General features: G+C 38.0%; 1 protein-coding gene across 2 annotated transcripts in view; it reads right to left on the reverse strand.

Moving 5' to 3' along the window:
- LOC102003882 (chromosome unknown open reading frame, human C11orf74) overlaps nt 1-12,730 on the reverse strand; it is a 63,569-nt gene that overhangs the window by 4,025 nt on the left and 46,814 nt on the right. For both annotated transcript variants that reach the window (XM_005384101.2, XM_005384102.1), the window contains exon 6: nt 4,313-4,449. In XM_005384101.2, coding sequence (XP_005384158.1) covers nt 4,313-4,449 — 137 coding nt within the window. The remainder of the gene's footprint in view (nt 1-4,312; nt 4,450-12,730) is intronic.

The following is a 12,730-nucleotide window of genomic DNA, read 5'->3' on the forward strand; positions in this document are numbered from 1 at the left end:
AAAAAAAAAAAAAAAAAATGCAGAATTTCAAATTTGTGAGTCTGAATGAAGCTCAGGAATGACAGAGTATAAACAGTAGCCAGAGATGAAGATGATGTCAAATCATCCTAGAGATAATGAAAAGCCCCTATAGAGGTTTTTGCAAGCAGAACAGACACTTAGTCATCTATGCCTTTCAGATAAATTCCTTCATTTATTCTAGCTTGTACTGAGTGACTACAATAAAACACATGCTTCTGTACAGAAAAGAAAGATACCTCTGGCCTCTTGGAGATTACTTATCACTAAATAGCTCATTTTCAAAATTAAATTGATGGTAGACTTGAGAGGGATGTCAGCAATCAGAAAACTAGTAGGATGCTGCTGAAGCAGTCCAGGCAAGACACAATGAGAAGAGGGAAAAGATTTGAAAAAAATTTAGGAAGTAAAATTAGCAGCACTGACTGGGTGGAGAAACGGCAGAGGAGCCATAAGGTGGGAAAGGAAGCAGGCAAAGATGAGCTTAAATTTTAACAGGATGAGCTTGAAAGCACCTGAAAGAATCCAAAAGTGGGCATTAACAGACAACTGAAAAAACAAACCTGAAACTCAGAAAACAATCTGAAATTAGGTATGGAGATATAAGCATAGAAGGTAGTAATTTAAAGGTAAAAATGGACCCAAGTGTGTAGGACGGGAACAAGCACAGGGCAAGCGTGGAACGCTGGGGAACACCAACTCACCAGGGAGAGATGTGGGCAGAAAGCCCCAAGGATGCAGGGAAGGGCAGTAGGAAAAGTGCAAAAAGAATCAGAGAACAATAAAACAAGCGTGAAGCAAGAGTGTGAGCGGAAGATCAGTGGTTTCAGGGCAGAAATCCATTAAAACACAAGCTGAAAAGTATCCGGGAGATTAGGATATTGTGAAATAACTAGGGCCTTTCTTATAAACATATTCAGGCAGCAAACTGTGCCAAAAGATTTTCTGCAATATACTGAAAGAGGAATAGAGGGAAAGACAGAATCAGAATCAACTAATAGAATCAAATGGCTTCCGAAGTCTGGGTGAAAAAGAAAAAAAAAAAAGGATAAAGAACAGACAGAAGCAAAATACAAGTCCAAGGTGAAGGGAAGGTGTTTTTTCCTTGTTTTATTCCATTTGATTAAGGATGAGACAGGCCTAAACACATTTACATGTTAAGGGGATGAACCAAGAGACAAGAAAAGACAAACCATGTCATTGTATCAGAAAGTCACTCCCAGTAAGTGGTGAGAGCTTTTGTACATTTTTTCATGCAATAAATATTTATTGCATGGCTACTGTATATGTGGTACTGAAGCCAGCACTCGTTCTGACTTTTTGCATTTGAATTAAGTAAGCTTATGAACACATGCATGAGCGACTTTAGACTCTTCCAAGACAAGAGACGCATACGAAATTGAAAGGAAGGCTGGGTGCACACTACAATTCAGAAAACATCGCTGTGACCTTCCAAATGACAGCTTTAAAACACAGCAAGGCTGCATTTCAGCTGCTGGCTGTGGTGGCAAACTTTGTGAATCTCTTCTTTCAAGTGAGGTTCGTTGCTGGGTTCAAAGCTGTAACACGCCAAGGTTTCAAGACTACAAACTGAAATTCTGATTTATTTCTGAGAAGAATTTGAGTAACAGAACAGCAAATCCCCTGCTACTAAACAGAAAAACAACTGTGAATTAAGTTATTAACTTGTTTTTGCCTAAGGAGCTGAGAGAAATATGTGGATTTCAGGTATCTAATTTCAAGTCTAATTGAAATCTTTTTGCAGGCTCTCAGGGAACAGAATTTGTACACTATTAGAAAACTTTGAGTTTCCTGAAAATGGTTCATGTGACTTATTCTAACAAAGACACTGTTAAAGGAAGAATCATTTTCATTCATAGTACCACATAGGCAAATTAAAGAAAACAGAACTAATGCTCAGATCAATAATGGCAGCATTTAGCTGCAGGCTAGCATACCAAGTAGCATGGTAAATAAACTGTCTTTATAGGAGGAAATTTTTAGAGCCCCATTATGAATTGGAAAAACAGAAGACCTATTAAAATATGTCTCAAAATTCAAATAAGACCTCTTCTATATTTTGGGGGCAGGAGTAGGGGATAATTTTTCAACTTCCTGATGTGAACTCTTTTCTGAAGCACACTAATGTGTACTCTGTAAAACTGTGTAAAATTTCAAAAAAAAAAAAAAAAAAGAGTAAACAAGGCAAGGCATTATTTACAAATAGTAAATAAAGGGTTCTTAGAAAATGTTTAACAGCAATGGGAAAACGTATATACATAAAATCAGTAATAAACTTAGGGGACAACTCAAAGAGGTCGAATCCATATTAGAAAGCTGATGGGTTCTTAATAGGCAATTAAGAGGAAGTCAGGGCAACCAGGACACATTTTTATCTTTTAAGACTAAAGTCACAGAAAGCAACCACTATCCAAAACGGCCTCTGTTGAGCCCTTACAAGACATCGGCAGGAAACTGATGACTATATTCTTTTACTGACATTACGAGCTTTTTTTTTATTTTATTTTAAAGAGAAAAAAAACTAACAAGAACAATGAGAGCAAAACAAAAACAACATAAAATTAATGCTAGTAAACCAAGGCAGAGTCGGTGCAGTATTATGATTCTACAGAGGTCTGGAAAGTTTAACAGCTAATGGTTAGAAATAAAAACTGCAACCCAAATATTAATCTGGATATTCAAAAGATAGAAAAAGATATTCACTGGTGGCTCCTGCATTTGCCAACACAAAAAACAGTTTATGTTATTTTGATTCCAACGTTAAAAATACTCTTATTCTCTGTGAAATTAAGAAGTCTATAGTTCTTTTTAAAATATAATTATATACATAGTTTTGACTTTTTTATTTCACTGGTGGTTGGATAGATCCCCAAAATCATTCAGCTTTTTTATCTTTTATGCATTACCTGAAACCACTTCATAACAATGTCTACAATCATCCTACAATGCATATACATATATATAATTGTACTGGTGTCATGTACACTTGTATGGTCACAACTGTTGTTAAGAAAATAACTCTTAAAATGGAAATACTTTCTACTAGGAACAATCTTGCAATTTTAGCTTCTTACAAGTCAGAAAAAACCATTTACAATTCAAAAGTACACTGAAAAAGTACTGTCTTGACCAATTTGTCTACTCCCAATTTGTGAGTCTAATAAAAGCCCTCCAGCATCCTGGATATACTTTTTGAGATGCCAGTGAACAAAAGAACCCTAAAGAAACTGGCAATTTAATTTTGAAATGTGCAGATTATTTCTGGTATTCCATAACAGAATATCTTCAAGACTAGCACCTGAATGATTAATCAAGAAAGACTCCAGGGATTTTATTAGACAGTAATATTAGTGTCCTTTATAACTTCTAGTGTGTGACTGCATTTAGTTTTTAGAGTGAATAGGGTGGAAAGCTCACTTCCCAGCAGCACCAGCAGCCAGTATGTTTGCTAAGTATACATAGAAGAGTTGCAAAATGATAGCAAAAGATGACTTTCAAGTTGTACACTTGGGAAAGTAAAGTTGTATTGGAGATTCCATTCTCCCTTGCTTTTGAACTCCATGGTTAGATGACATTTCCCATCCTACTTGGTGGCTAAGAAAAAAACACATGACTAGATGGTTGCCCGTGGAATGTGAACAGCAATCCAGTATCCTAAAGCTTGTGGTGACATGTGTTCCCCGTGTTCCCATGCCACGCCCATCAAGGTCTGAGGGTGACCTGACTTGGAACACACACAAATGAAGACAATGTTGCAAGGGCCCATGGACATTCAGAGAGAGGGCACCACTGGTCCCTAATGACTCCAGAGCACCTCTATGCCCATTTTAAGCGCTTTCTAAAGACTATTAAATGACACTTTTCCTCCCTTTCAACACTTGAACTTTTACTGGGGTTCTCTGCTATAGAAGTCTGACCTGACCTTAACCAATATAAAAGGTATGTAGGACCTAAGAAAGGATAAGACAGGTGACTGGTTCAGACTAAAATAAAAAAACCTGCCTGTTCTTTCTATTGTATAGTCTCAAAGTAGCTATAGCACAGCATACATCGTAAAACATTTTCCACATAGAAACATAATTGCTCCATATGTTTAAAAGAAATATGCTCTTCTGGGATAGATGGAAGTGAGAGGGATCAATTAAGCCCTTTGAATTCTTAATTCCCCCAAACCCGAGAAAAACACACAAGCAAACAGGTACAGTTGCACTTCTTTGCAGGGCCAAACTAAGCAGTCTGGGCAGTGCGCTGAGACTGAATTCCCTGTGAGTACCTCTTCCCTTTGCTCTTTTCCTTTTATGGTGGGCCTCAGCTTCACTTCAGTGGTACGAGGCTGGTACACAGAAGGGATGTAAGAAGGAACACTGCTGCTTAGGTCCTCTTCCACTTCTCCTGGAAGCAGCAGCAAATCTGTTGGATGCAAAATATTTCAATTGATCCTTCTGCCAAGTTTACAATTTGTCTGTCATCTAAAAAGCCCACCTCAGTCAAAAGAATGAGGTGAATTATGTTCTTTGAAATGCCTGTCCTCATTTGGGAAACTGACGCAGGGGATTCCCCTTTGTATAAAATACAGCCATTAATGCCTTTATTTTATCTTACTGTCACAAAGTTACAGTCCATCTGGAAAGTGTGGGAGAAATGATGTTTGGGGAGTAACTTGATTGCATCTTACACTCCTAACACAGCTTCTACTTCTAAAGGAAAACAAGGCAAGAAGATAGTACTTTTGCTTCATTTACCCCAATTTTCCTGCGGGGGAAGAGAAAGAAAATGGAGTGCTGATTTCATCCTGTAATGATATAGCAATATTTCAAAAACATACATATTACAAAGCAAGGATGCCAGAAGGAAAGTACTTTCACTCTCAGCAGAAAAATGAAATACTCTGTCATATTCAGAATGCATGGTCTCATTTTTCAGCACTTGCAAACAACAACATGTTTCCTGCTTGTTTGTCACAATCACAAGATTTAATAACCCATCTTGGTTTTCTGATCCTTTCATTAGAAGTGGAGCTGCTCCCTCATTGTCACATGAAGTGACAGTTTATGAGTGCATCCACAGACAGCCGGGGATCCTTCACACTCCTCTTCAAGGAGGGCGAGCAAACAGATAGAAGCACCACAGGTTTCCCCTCAGTCTGTTTCCACAGGACCAGAAGGGCTGGCCAGAGTTGGCCAGTAACTTGCAGCTGGCGCAGGACGCTGCTGCCTGCTACTCAAGGATGATCCTAATTAAGCCACTAATTAAGTTCTCAGTGGAAGTGATTAATTAGCAGCAGGCATGCCTTGGCAGTTGCCAATGGCAGCATATATAGGAAGATAACTGAGCAGGTACTGATAGTCCAAGCCTGAAACTTATTTGAAATGCATCTCTCGCCACTGTCACTGTCACCCTCAGAAAAAAAAAAAACAAAAAAAAAAAACAAAAAACAAACAAACAAAAAAAAAAAAACGTAATTACAGAATTGTTAATACTGGCTTTATGGACAACCCAGAAATGGAAAGGTGTGTTGGGGAGATGGTGAAGAAGGTAGTTCTATTATGATCACTTACTGAAATCTTAGAATCTGATCTTATTAATGAGAAGAAATAAAAACAGTAATATTAGCCAACATTCACATGCCCAACATCTTCTATATATGCATTCACACAGTGAATCCTCCCAACAGCTCTATTATTTCCTGTGTCTCGGGCACTGAGCTCTAACTCTCAGGCACTAACAGTAACCTCACTCGATCTCAAAGCTAGAAAGGACAGAGCCAGGCAGTCTCCGTCTCAGCACATCATGAACTTCTTTTGCATAAACACTTCTGTTACATGTTTTACATTACTGTGAATAGATTATACATCCAAACTCTAGGTGAAGAGATGTCACTACTGCAGCAAATTAGTGTAGTTAGGTAGCACCAAGTGCAACCTCCTATTTTTCATCCAGAGACGTACAGTGTTTGAACCCAAGAAGGTGGGCAGAGAGAATGGCTTTCTAATGTACCTACTTATGCATTCAAAGTCCAACTCCTGCACTGAGCTCCCTCATGTAATAGCCTAGGGCTGCTCCGAGCCTGGCTAGGGCTTGCTAAAACAAGGCAAGAAGGAAGAGGCTGGGCCTCTCGATGTGAAAACCAAAATCTTCCAGACCCACTGGCTGCCAGTGTAAACTTTGGTTCAAACGTGAAATCCAAATCAATTCTGCTTTCACAGCTATTTAAGATCACCATTCTGAGTGTGTTCAGCAAGAAGGAAAAGTCTGCATTTCCATTACTGAAACTCTTCCCTTCCCTAATCTGCTTGCAAACACTGGTAAGATTTTTAACAAAAGATAGAGTTTTGTTTCTCATAATAATTCTACAACCATAGGGACAATTCTTTGAAAACAAGACTCCGTATCTTCCATATCTTATATTCTTGTCATTTATTTCTTCAGTATAAAAGCAAAATGCACCAATGTATGTTTACTGGTGCCTAACACAGCACCTTATGCATAGTGAATTCTCTACCAATACATGGAGACAGGAAATGAATTTTCTTCATCTCAGTCCTCACCTGCGCAGCAAGTTATCAAGAGTCTACCTGCCAGTTGGACATTGTGGACAATGTAAAGTATATACAGTCCTTACCCTAACAAGCTCATAGCTACTACACAGACAAGTCTTTACTTATAAATTCAATCAGAGAATATCAAGAAGCAAACTGAATAAGCATAAAGAAGACAGATTTATAAAAGGCAAAACAAAATATAAATGGGAAGAGCCTGGGAGGGCATACGTCATGAAGAAAACTATTGCCATCTTCTAGCTATTTTACAGTCATGGGTATGTTATTTATGCACATACCCACATGCTGTCAGAAATTATTGTATTCACTGATAGTGGGAAAAGGAATCCCCGAAATGTCCTGCAGAAGTTTCTAAAATGAAACTCTTGCAAGAGACTTAATCTGATCTTAATTATTGTGTCTAAAATAACTAGAAGCTTAATTTGCACCTTAACCAAATGTCACCATGGTGGGTGGCATGCATTGTAGAGTCAGGGCAACCCCCAAAAATGAATTCCGAGGCTGAATTACAAGACTGATTGAAACATCTGAATCTCTCCTTTCTCAATATTATATACTATCTATGCCATTTGTCTTTCTGTATTTAGGCACTGATCAGCAAGTCTAAGGCTATACCCATTTCATCTAATACATTAAAAAATGAGCAATCTACTTGGACCTCCGATAATTTGGACTACAATAATATTTAGCTTGTCAGACATATTTGTAAAATTAACCAATCTGTTTGTGTCTTCCCTTGTAAAGTAGTCACGATTTTATGAAAATTTGGAGTTCTACAACCAAAAAGACTATGGGATAAGAAATGTTTTAGCCATTGAAGGCTCTTATACACATAATTGCCAGCAATGATAGTCTTGATCAGTAATTCTTTTTCTGAAAATTACTGAGACCCCCAAAAGCTCTTATTTGTATGGATTATTACTATCAACATTTACCATAAGACTGACAAATATTCCAATATTACTTATTGAGTCATTTAAAAAATCCCACTACATATCAAAATAAGTGCGATTATGAAATCAGTATTTTCCAAAAAACAAAGAAAACAGTAAGAAAAGAGCACTGTTTCACATTGTTTCAAATTGGTTTTACTGTCTGCTTTAATAGAAGAAAGCCAGATTCTATATTTGTTTCTGCGTTCAATATTTGAAATATGCAGTTTTAGCTGAAGTAAATAAAGAAAATCTAGTCTCATGCAGATAAATAGTTGGAAAGGGGAAAATTAAAATCTTTTTATGGGATTATGGATATTTTTAATACTATACCAGAGCCTAACAAATGATAGAGATTTTCAGTGGTCGGTATTAATGAATAATCTGGTTTTAATGAAAACATATCATTGCATTTTTCAATTACATTAAAATCTACTGGTCTATCTCGCAACTTGAGTGAATATTCCCTCTCTGCATAATTTTGTAACATCATGAATTGTTTATTTGGAAAATATTGATTCACTGTTATGCAAATCTTTCAAATGTTGACATATTTCATTATGCAGACTAAAAAAAAATCACATCAGTTAATATCACCAATTTTACCAAAAAAGCCTTCAAATATTGAGAAGCCATCAAGCTCACAGTACTGAATACCAGTTTTCTAAAAATCAAATTTTCACTTGATCTATTGCCAATTTTATCATTGGCAATGAATACTATCAGTTATTTGCCTTGAACAGACACGCTAGCATCATTCATCTTTGAGAACTAGTTTGTCATTCTTTCAAGTAAAAACAGTCATCTATGAAAGAGAAAAAATAGTTTAGCACATCACTCAGTCACCCAAGGGTTCTTCTGCAAGACAAGCATTGTATTTCCATACACAGTCGAAAGGCTTTGCGGGTACTTGCTATTTTTCCAAACAAATCATTAAAAAGGTATGTTAAAGGACAAGCTTTAGTAAAATTAATAATTTTTGCTCCTTCATCAAGGACATTTTCAATATAAACTGGCATCTGCTATGACCATAAATTTATGACAGTGAAAATAATGACTGCTAGTGTAGTTTGGTTCCACTGTGATTCACACTATGGTACCAGTGTCTTCCCCTTCACGGCGTCTGCAACAGCAGTGTAGTATCAATGCACCTGACATGCAGATCTCAGGGTTTCCGAAGGGTTCCCAGACTACATCCTCAGGGGTCCACTAGTCTAGTTAAATTAGTCTAACCCTCCCACCAAGAACAATTACAAAAGCTGAATAAATTACAGAAAAAAAATATCCAACTATTTCAAAGCATTGGAGAGCTGCCAAGGCAGCCCAAGAAGAGCCCATGAGCAAAGGAAAAAAAGCATTTTGCAAAATAAGTGGAAGCGTAGGAGGAGGAAGCGTACTGCCCATACATGGGGAAGGCAAGGGAAACCAGGGGGAAAATTACCTCACGGTCATACACTTGATAACACACCCCTCTCCCTTGGAGAGATGCAGACATAGAGACTGCGAAAGGGCAGAATTATGCTCCCAATTCTATTCTTTTCTCAAGAATGGGATGAAAGTTTCTTCATGCAACCAAAAGGACTGGGTAACAGGTTTTCCCCTGTGGTTAGTATGGCTCTCCAGTTAGACCTTCAAACATAGATAAACTTGAAATATAAAATTTGAAGAGGTAGGAGCATGCCCAAGAGTGGTAGAGCTGGGTCAAATAGTATTTCTATGTTTAGTCTTTGGAGGAATCTCTATACTGATTTCCATAGTGGTTGTACTAGTTTACCCACCAACAATGTAAGAGGGTGCCTTTTACATCTGCATCCTTACCAATATTTTTATTGTATTCTTGGTGGTTATTCTGAATGGGGGAAGATGAAATTGCAATGCAGTGCATACTATAGTAATATATCATATCCATGTTTATAGTAGCACAATGCACAATAGCTAAGCTTTGGATACAGCCTGTCCAGACAAAACAAGTGCTGCCCAAAATTAAGGAAGAAAAGGTTAATTTAGCTCAGTTTGCAGAGGTTTCAGTCCATACACAATGTATCAACCATAACACAGTCCAAATGCCCATCAGCAGATGAATGGATGAAGAAAATGTGATATATATACAGATAGGAGAATACTACTCAGACACAAAGAACAATGAAATCATGACATTTGCAGAAAAATGGACGGAACCACAAACCATCACGTTAACTGATATTAGCAAGAGTCTGAAGGCCACGTATCTCATGGTTTCTCTTATGGGAAAAACCTAAAGCTACATAAATTAACACAAAAAAATTAAAACAAAGGAGAAGAGACAGGAAACCAGGAAGCAGACTTGTTGAAATGGGATTGAAGTTGATTACAATATGTTAAATACATGTGCCAACTTCCCAAAATAAACCCTATCATGCAACACTAGCAAGCACTAATAAAATTTTCACTGAAAAATTTAGCACAACATTTTTAGCAGTCTTTTTTTTTTTTTCAGTTTTTTCCATTTTTTTTACTTGTACATATTTGCCATACACAATGATCATATGCATCAGAGGAAATCTGTACCCAAATAGAATATGTCTTGATTCTTTCTTCCCATCCTCCCTTCAGCCCTTCTTCCCCTCCTTATTTACAAAAGCTGTTTCCATTTTTCCTTCTGTTCTCTTTTTCCCTTTTCCTTTACTTCCCTTTTCCCTCCTCCCTCTCTTGTTCCTTTTCCCACGTGAACACATTTCTCTTACGTCCCGGTATCTATCCCCCATTTTGCTCCTTATTTACCCTTTGGGTTTCTCACACAAGAGAAATCATGTGATATTTAAACTTGTGTATCTGATTTATTTCATTTAAAATTATGGTCTCAAGGTGCATCTATTTACCTAAAAGTTTTTTCCTTCTTTATGGTGCAGTAGTACTCCATCGTATATAAAAACCACATTTTCATTATCTGTTCATCCATTGATGGGCATACGGGCCATTTCCAAGATTCAGCTATTGTAAATGGCACTTCTTTAAACATGGATATGTATATATCACTGTGGTATGATGCTTTTAACTGTTTTGGGAAGATACCTACCTGACCCAATGACACCTCCGGTATTAGTTTTCTGAAGAGTCTCCATACTGATTTCCATAGTGGTTATACCAGTTTACACTCTCACCAACAGTGGAGAAGGGTTTCTTTTTCTCCCACAGCCTTGCCAGTATTTGTTCTTGGTTGATTCCTTGATGACAGCCATTCTTTCTGGGGTGAGATGGAATCTCAGTGTTGTTTTAATTTGCATCTCCCAAATGATCAGTGATGTTGAACATTTTTTCATATATTTATTTGCTGTTTGTGTTTCTTCATCTGAGAAGTGTCCATTGATTTCATATGTCACTTTTCAATTGGGTCTTTAAATTTGGGTGTCTGACTTTTTGAGTTCTTTATATATGCTAGATACTTGTTCATCTGTTTTATTACCTGTGCTACTACCATCTCAGAAAGTTGACCTGGGTAGCTTTTGGTTTCTTCCATCTCAGTGCTCTCTGGATTTGCCTTAGGCAAGTTAGGGGTTTTGGGTTGCATCTTGCTTGCATGTTTTTTCATTTATTTTCTTTCCTTTGTTCTTTCTCTCTCGATTTCTTTCTTCTTTTCTTGTTTTCTGTATTGGGGCTTGTAAGTTGCTTATGGTAGGAAGCTTTCTTATTAGTATCAAGACCTCTTAAGGAAAGGACTGTTTTTCAGAGATGTAGGTATAGCTGCTTTGGGACCTTTAAGACAGTCCCAGGATACTGCCTCTTCTGTTTATTAAGGGTAAAAGGTTTCAGCCTATTTGGACTACTACCCAGTTCTTTGGTACTGTCCAGTAGTATTGTTTATGACCCCCAGATAACATAGATATTGACATACAAAGAAAATCAACTGATCACAACAACTGTGTCACCTTGGATAAAATAGTACAATCAATAACAACTATATCATCAAACACTGGAAAATGACAAACTGTGATAACTAATAATTTGTCACCTTTAACCCTAGTTACAAGAATTATAACAAACCCTATGACAAATAGAAAATTATACATAGTAAATATCCACACAGAGTGATTTTACACTAAGGGGAGAAAATTTAAAAGGAAGAAGAGGGAAAAATAGAGAATTGAAAGAAGAAAAAGAGGGGCTGGGGATTTAGCTCAGCGGCAAAAGCACTTGCCTGGCAAGTGCAAGGTCGTGAGTTCGGTTCCTGGTACTGGAGAAAAACCAAAAACCCCCCAAAAAAAACACACACAAAAAAAGAAAGAAGAAAAAGATATTATAAGCAAGGCTGAAGGACAAAGGAAGATTATCCAAGCCTCAGTACTTAATATTACTGGTGAAAAAGATGTGGGGAAGGAAAACTACAACAAGAACAAAACCAAACAAAAAATCCAAGAACAATGTTCACACTCACAAAAGCAAAAAGTGTAATAAAAAACAACTAAACCAGCAAATTGGAAAAGACCAAAAGCAAAGAAAAAACAAAACAACAAAGAAATTTCTCTTTGATCTCAAGCCTATGGTTATCTTCTGGGGTCTACACTTTTGTGGCAATGTCCACTTCAGGGCGTGACTCTGCTCTCTCTGGTAGACAAGGGAGGCAGTCAGAGCCCAGCTCCATGCTGGATAATCCCAGCAAGGCATCGGTAGGATTAGGGTGGCATGTGGTTTCTGAGACTTTCAAGTCCACAGAAATGCGGGTTGAACCTGGCCTCTGGTCAAGGGGATGGGACCTGAGCTGTACAGGTTACAGCATACTCGGCATCTCCTGTCAGGCTGACTATGGCTCCCTGACCATGGAGGTCTCTTACCATGGAGGTCTCTCACCATGGAAGTCCCTCATCCAGACACTGGGAGAGTTTAACAGTGGGAGTCCTAAGATGAAGCCACCCTACAGCTGCTCTAGGTTCAGCTGCCCCCTCCCTAAAATGGCATCCCACTAAACACTCTCCCCAGGTGGCAGACACTTGGACTGGAGTCACTCACCGCTGTCTTAGTGCATGGCATCCACTGCTCTGCCCCTCTGTTGTTTTTCCCCGGAGGCCTCTGGCATCACCTGGTTTCACTGTCTCTGTAGATTCAATCTTCTTTTCTCTCACCATGAGCCAGAAGCCAGGGAGGAAACACAGATTTCTCCTTCCTTTTTCTGCACTGAGGTCTGTCTCTTCACTTTCTCTGCAAGCTCCAATTTTCCCACCAGAT

This window comes from Chinchilla lanigera, unplaced genomic scaffold, assembly GCF_000276665.1.
Source record: "Chinchilla lanigera isolate Chin_1 unplaced genomic scaffold, ChiLan1.0 scaffold00021, whole genome shotgun sequence".
In the NCBI taxonomy this organism is placed as follows: Eukaryota; Metazoa; Chordata; class Mammalia; order Rodentia; family Chinchillidae; genus Chinchilla; species Chinchilla lanigera.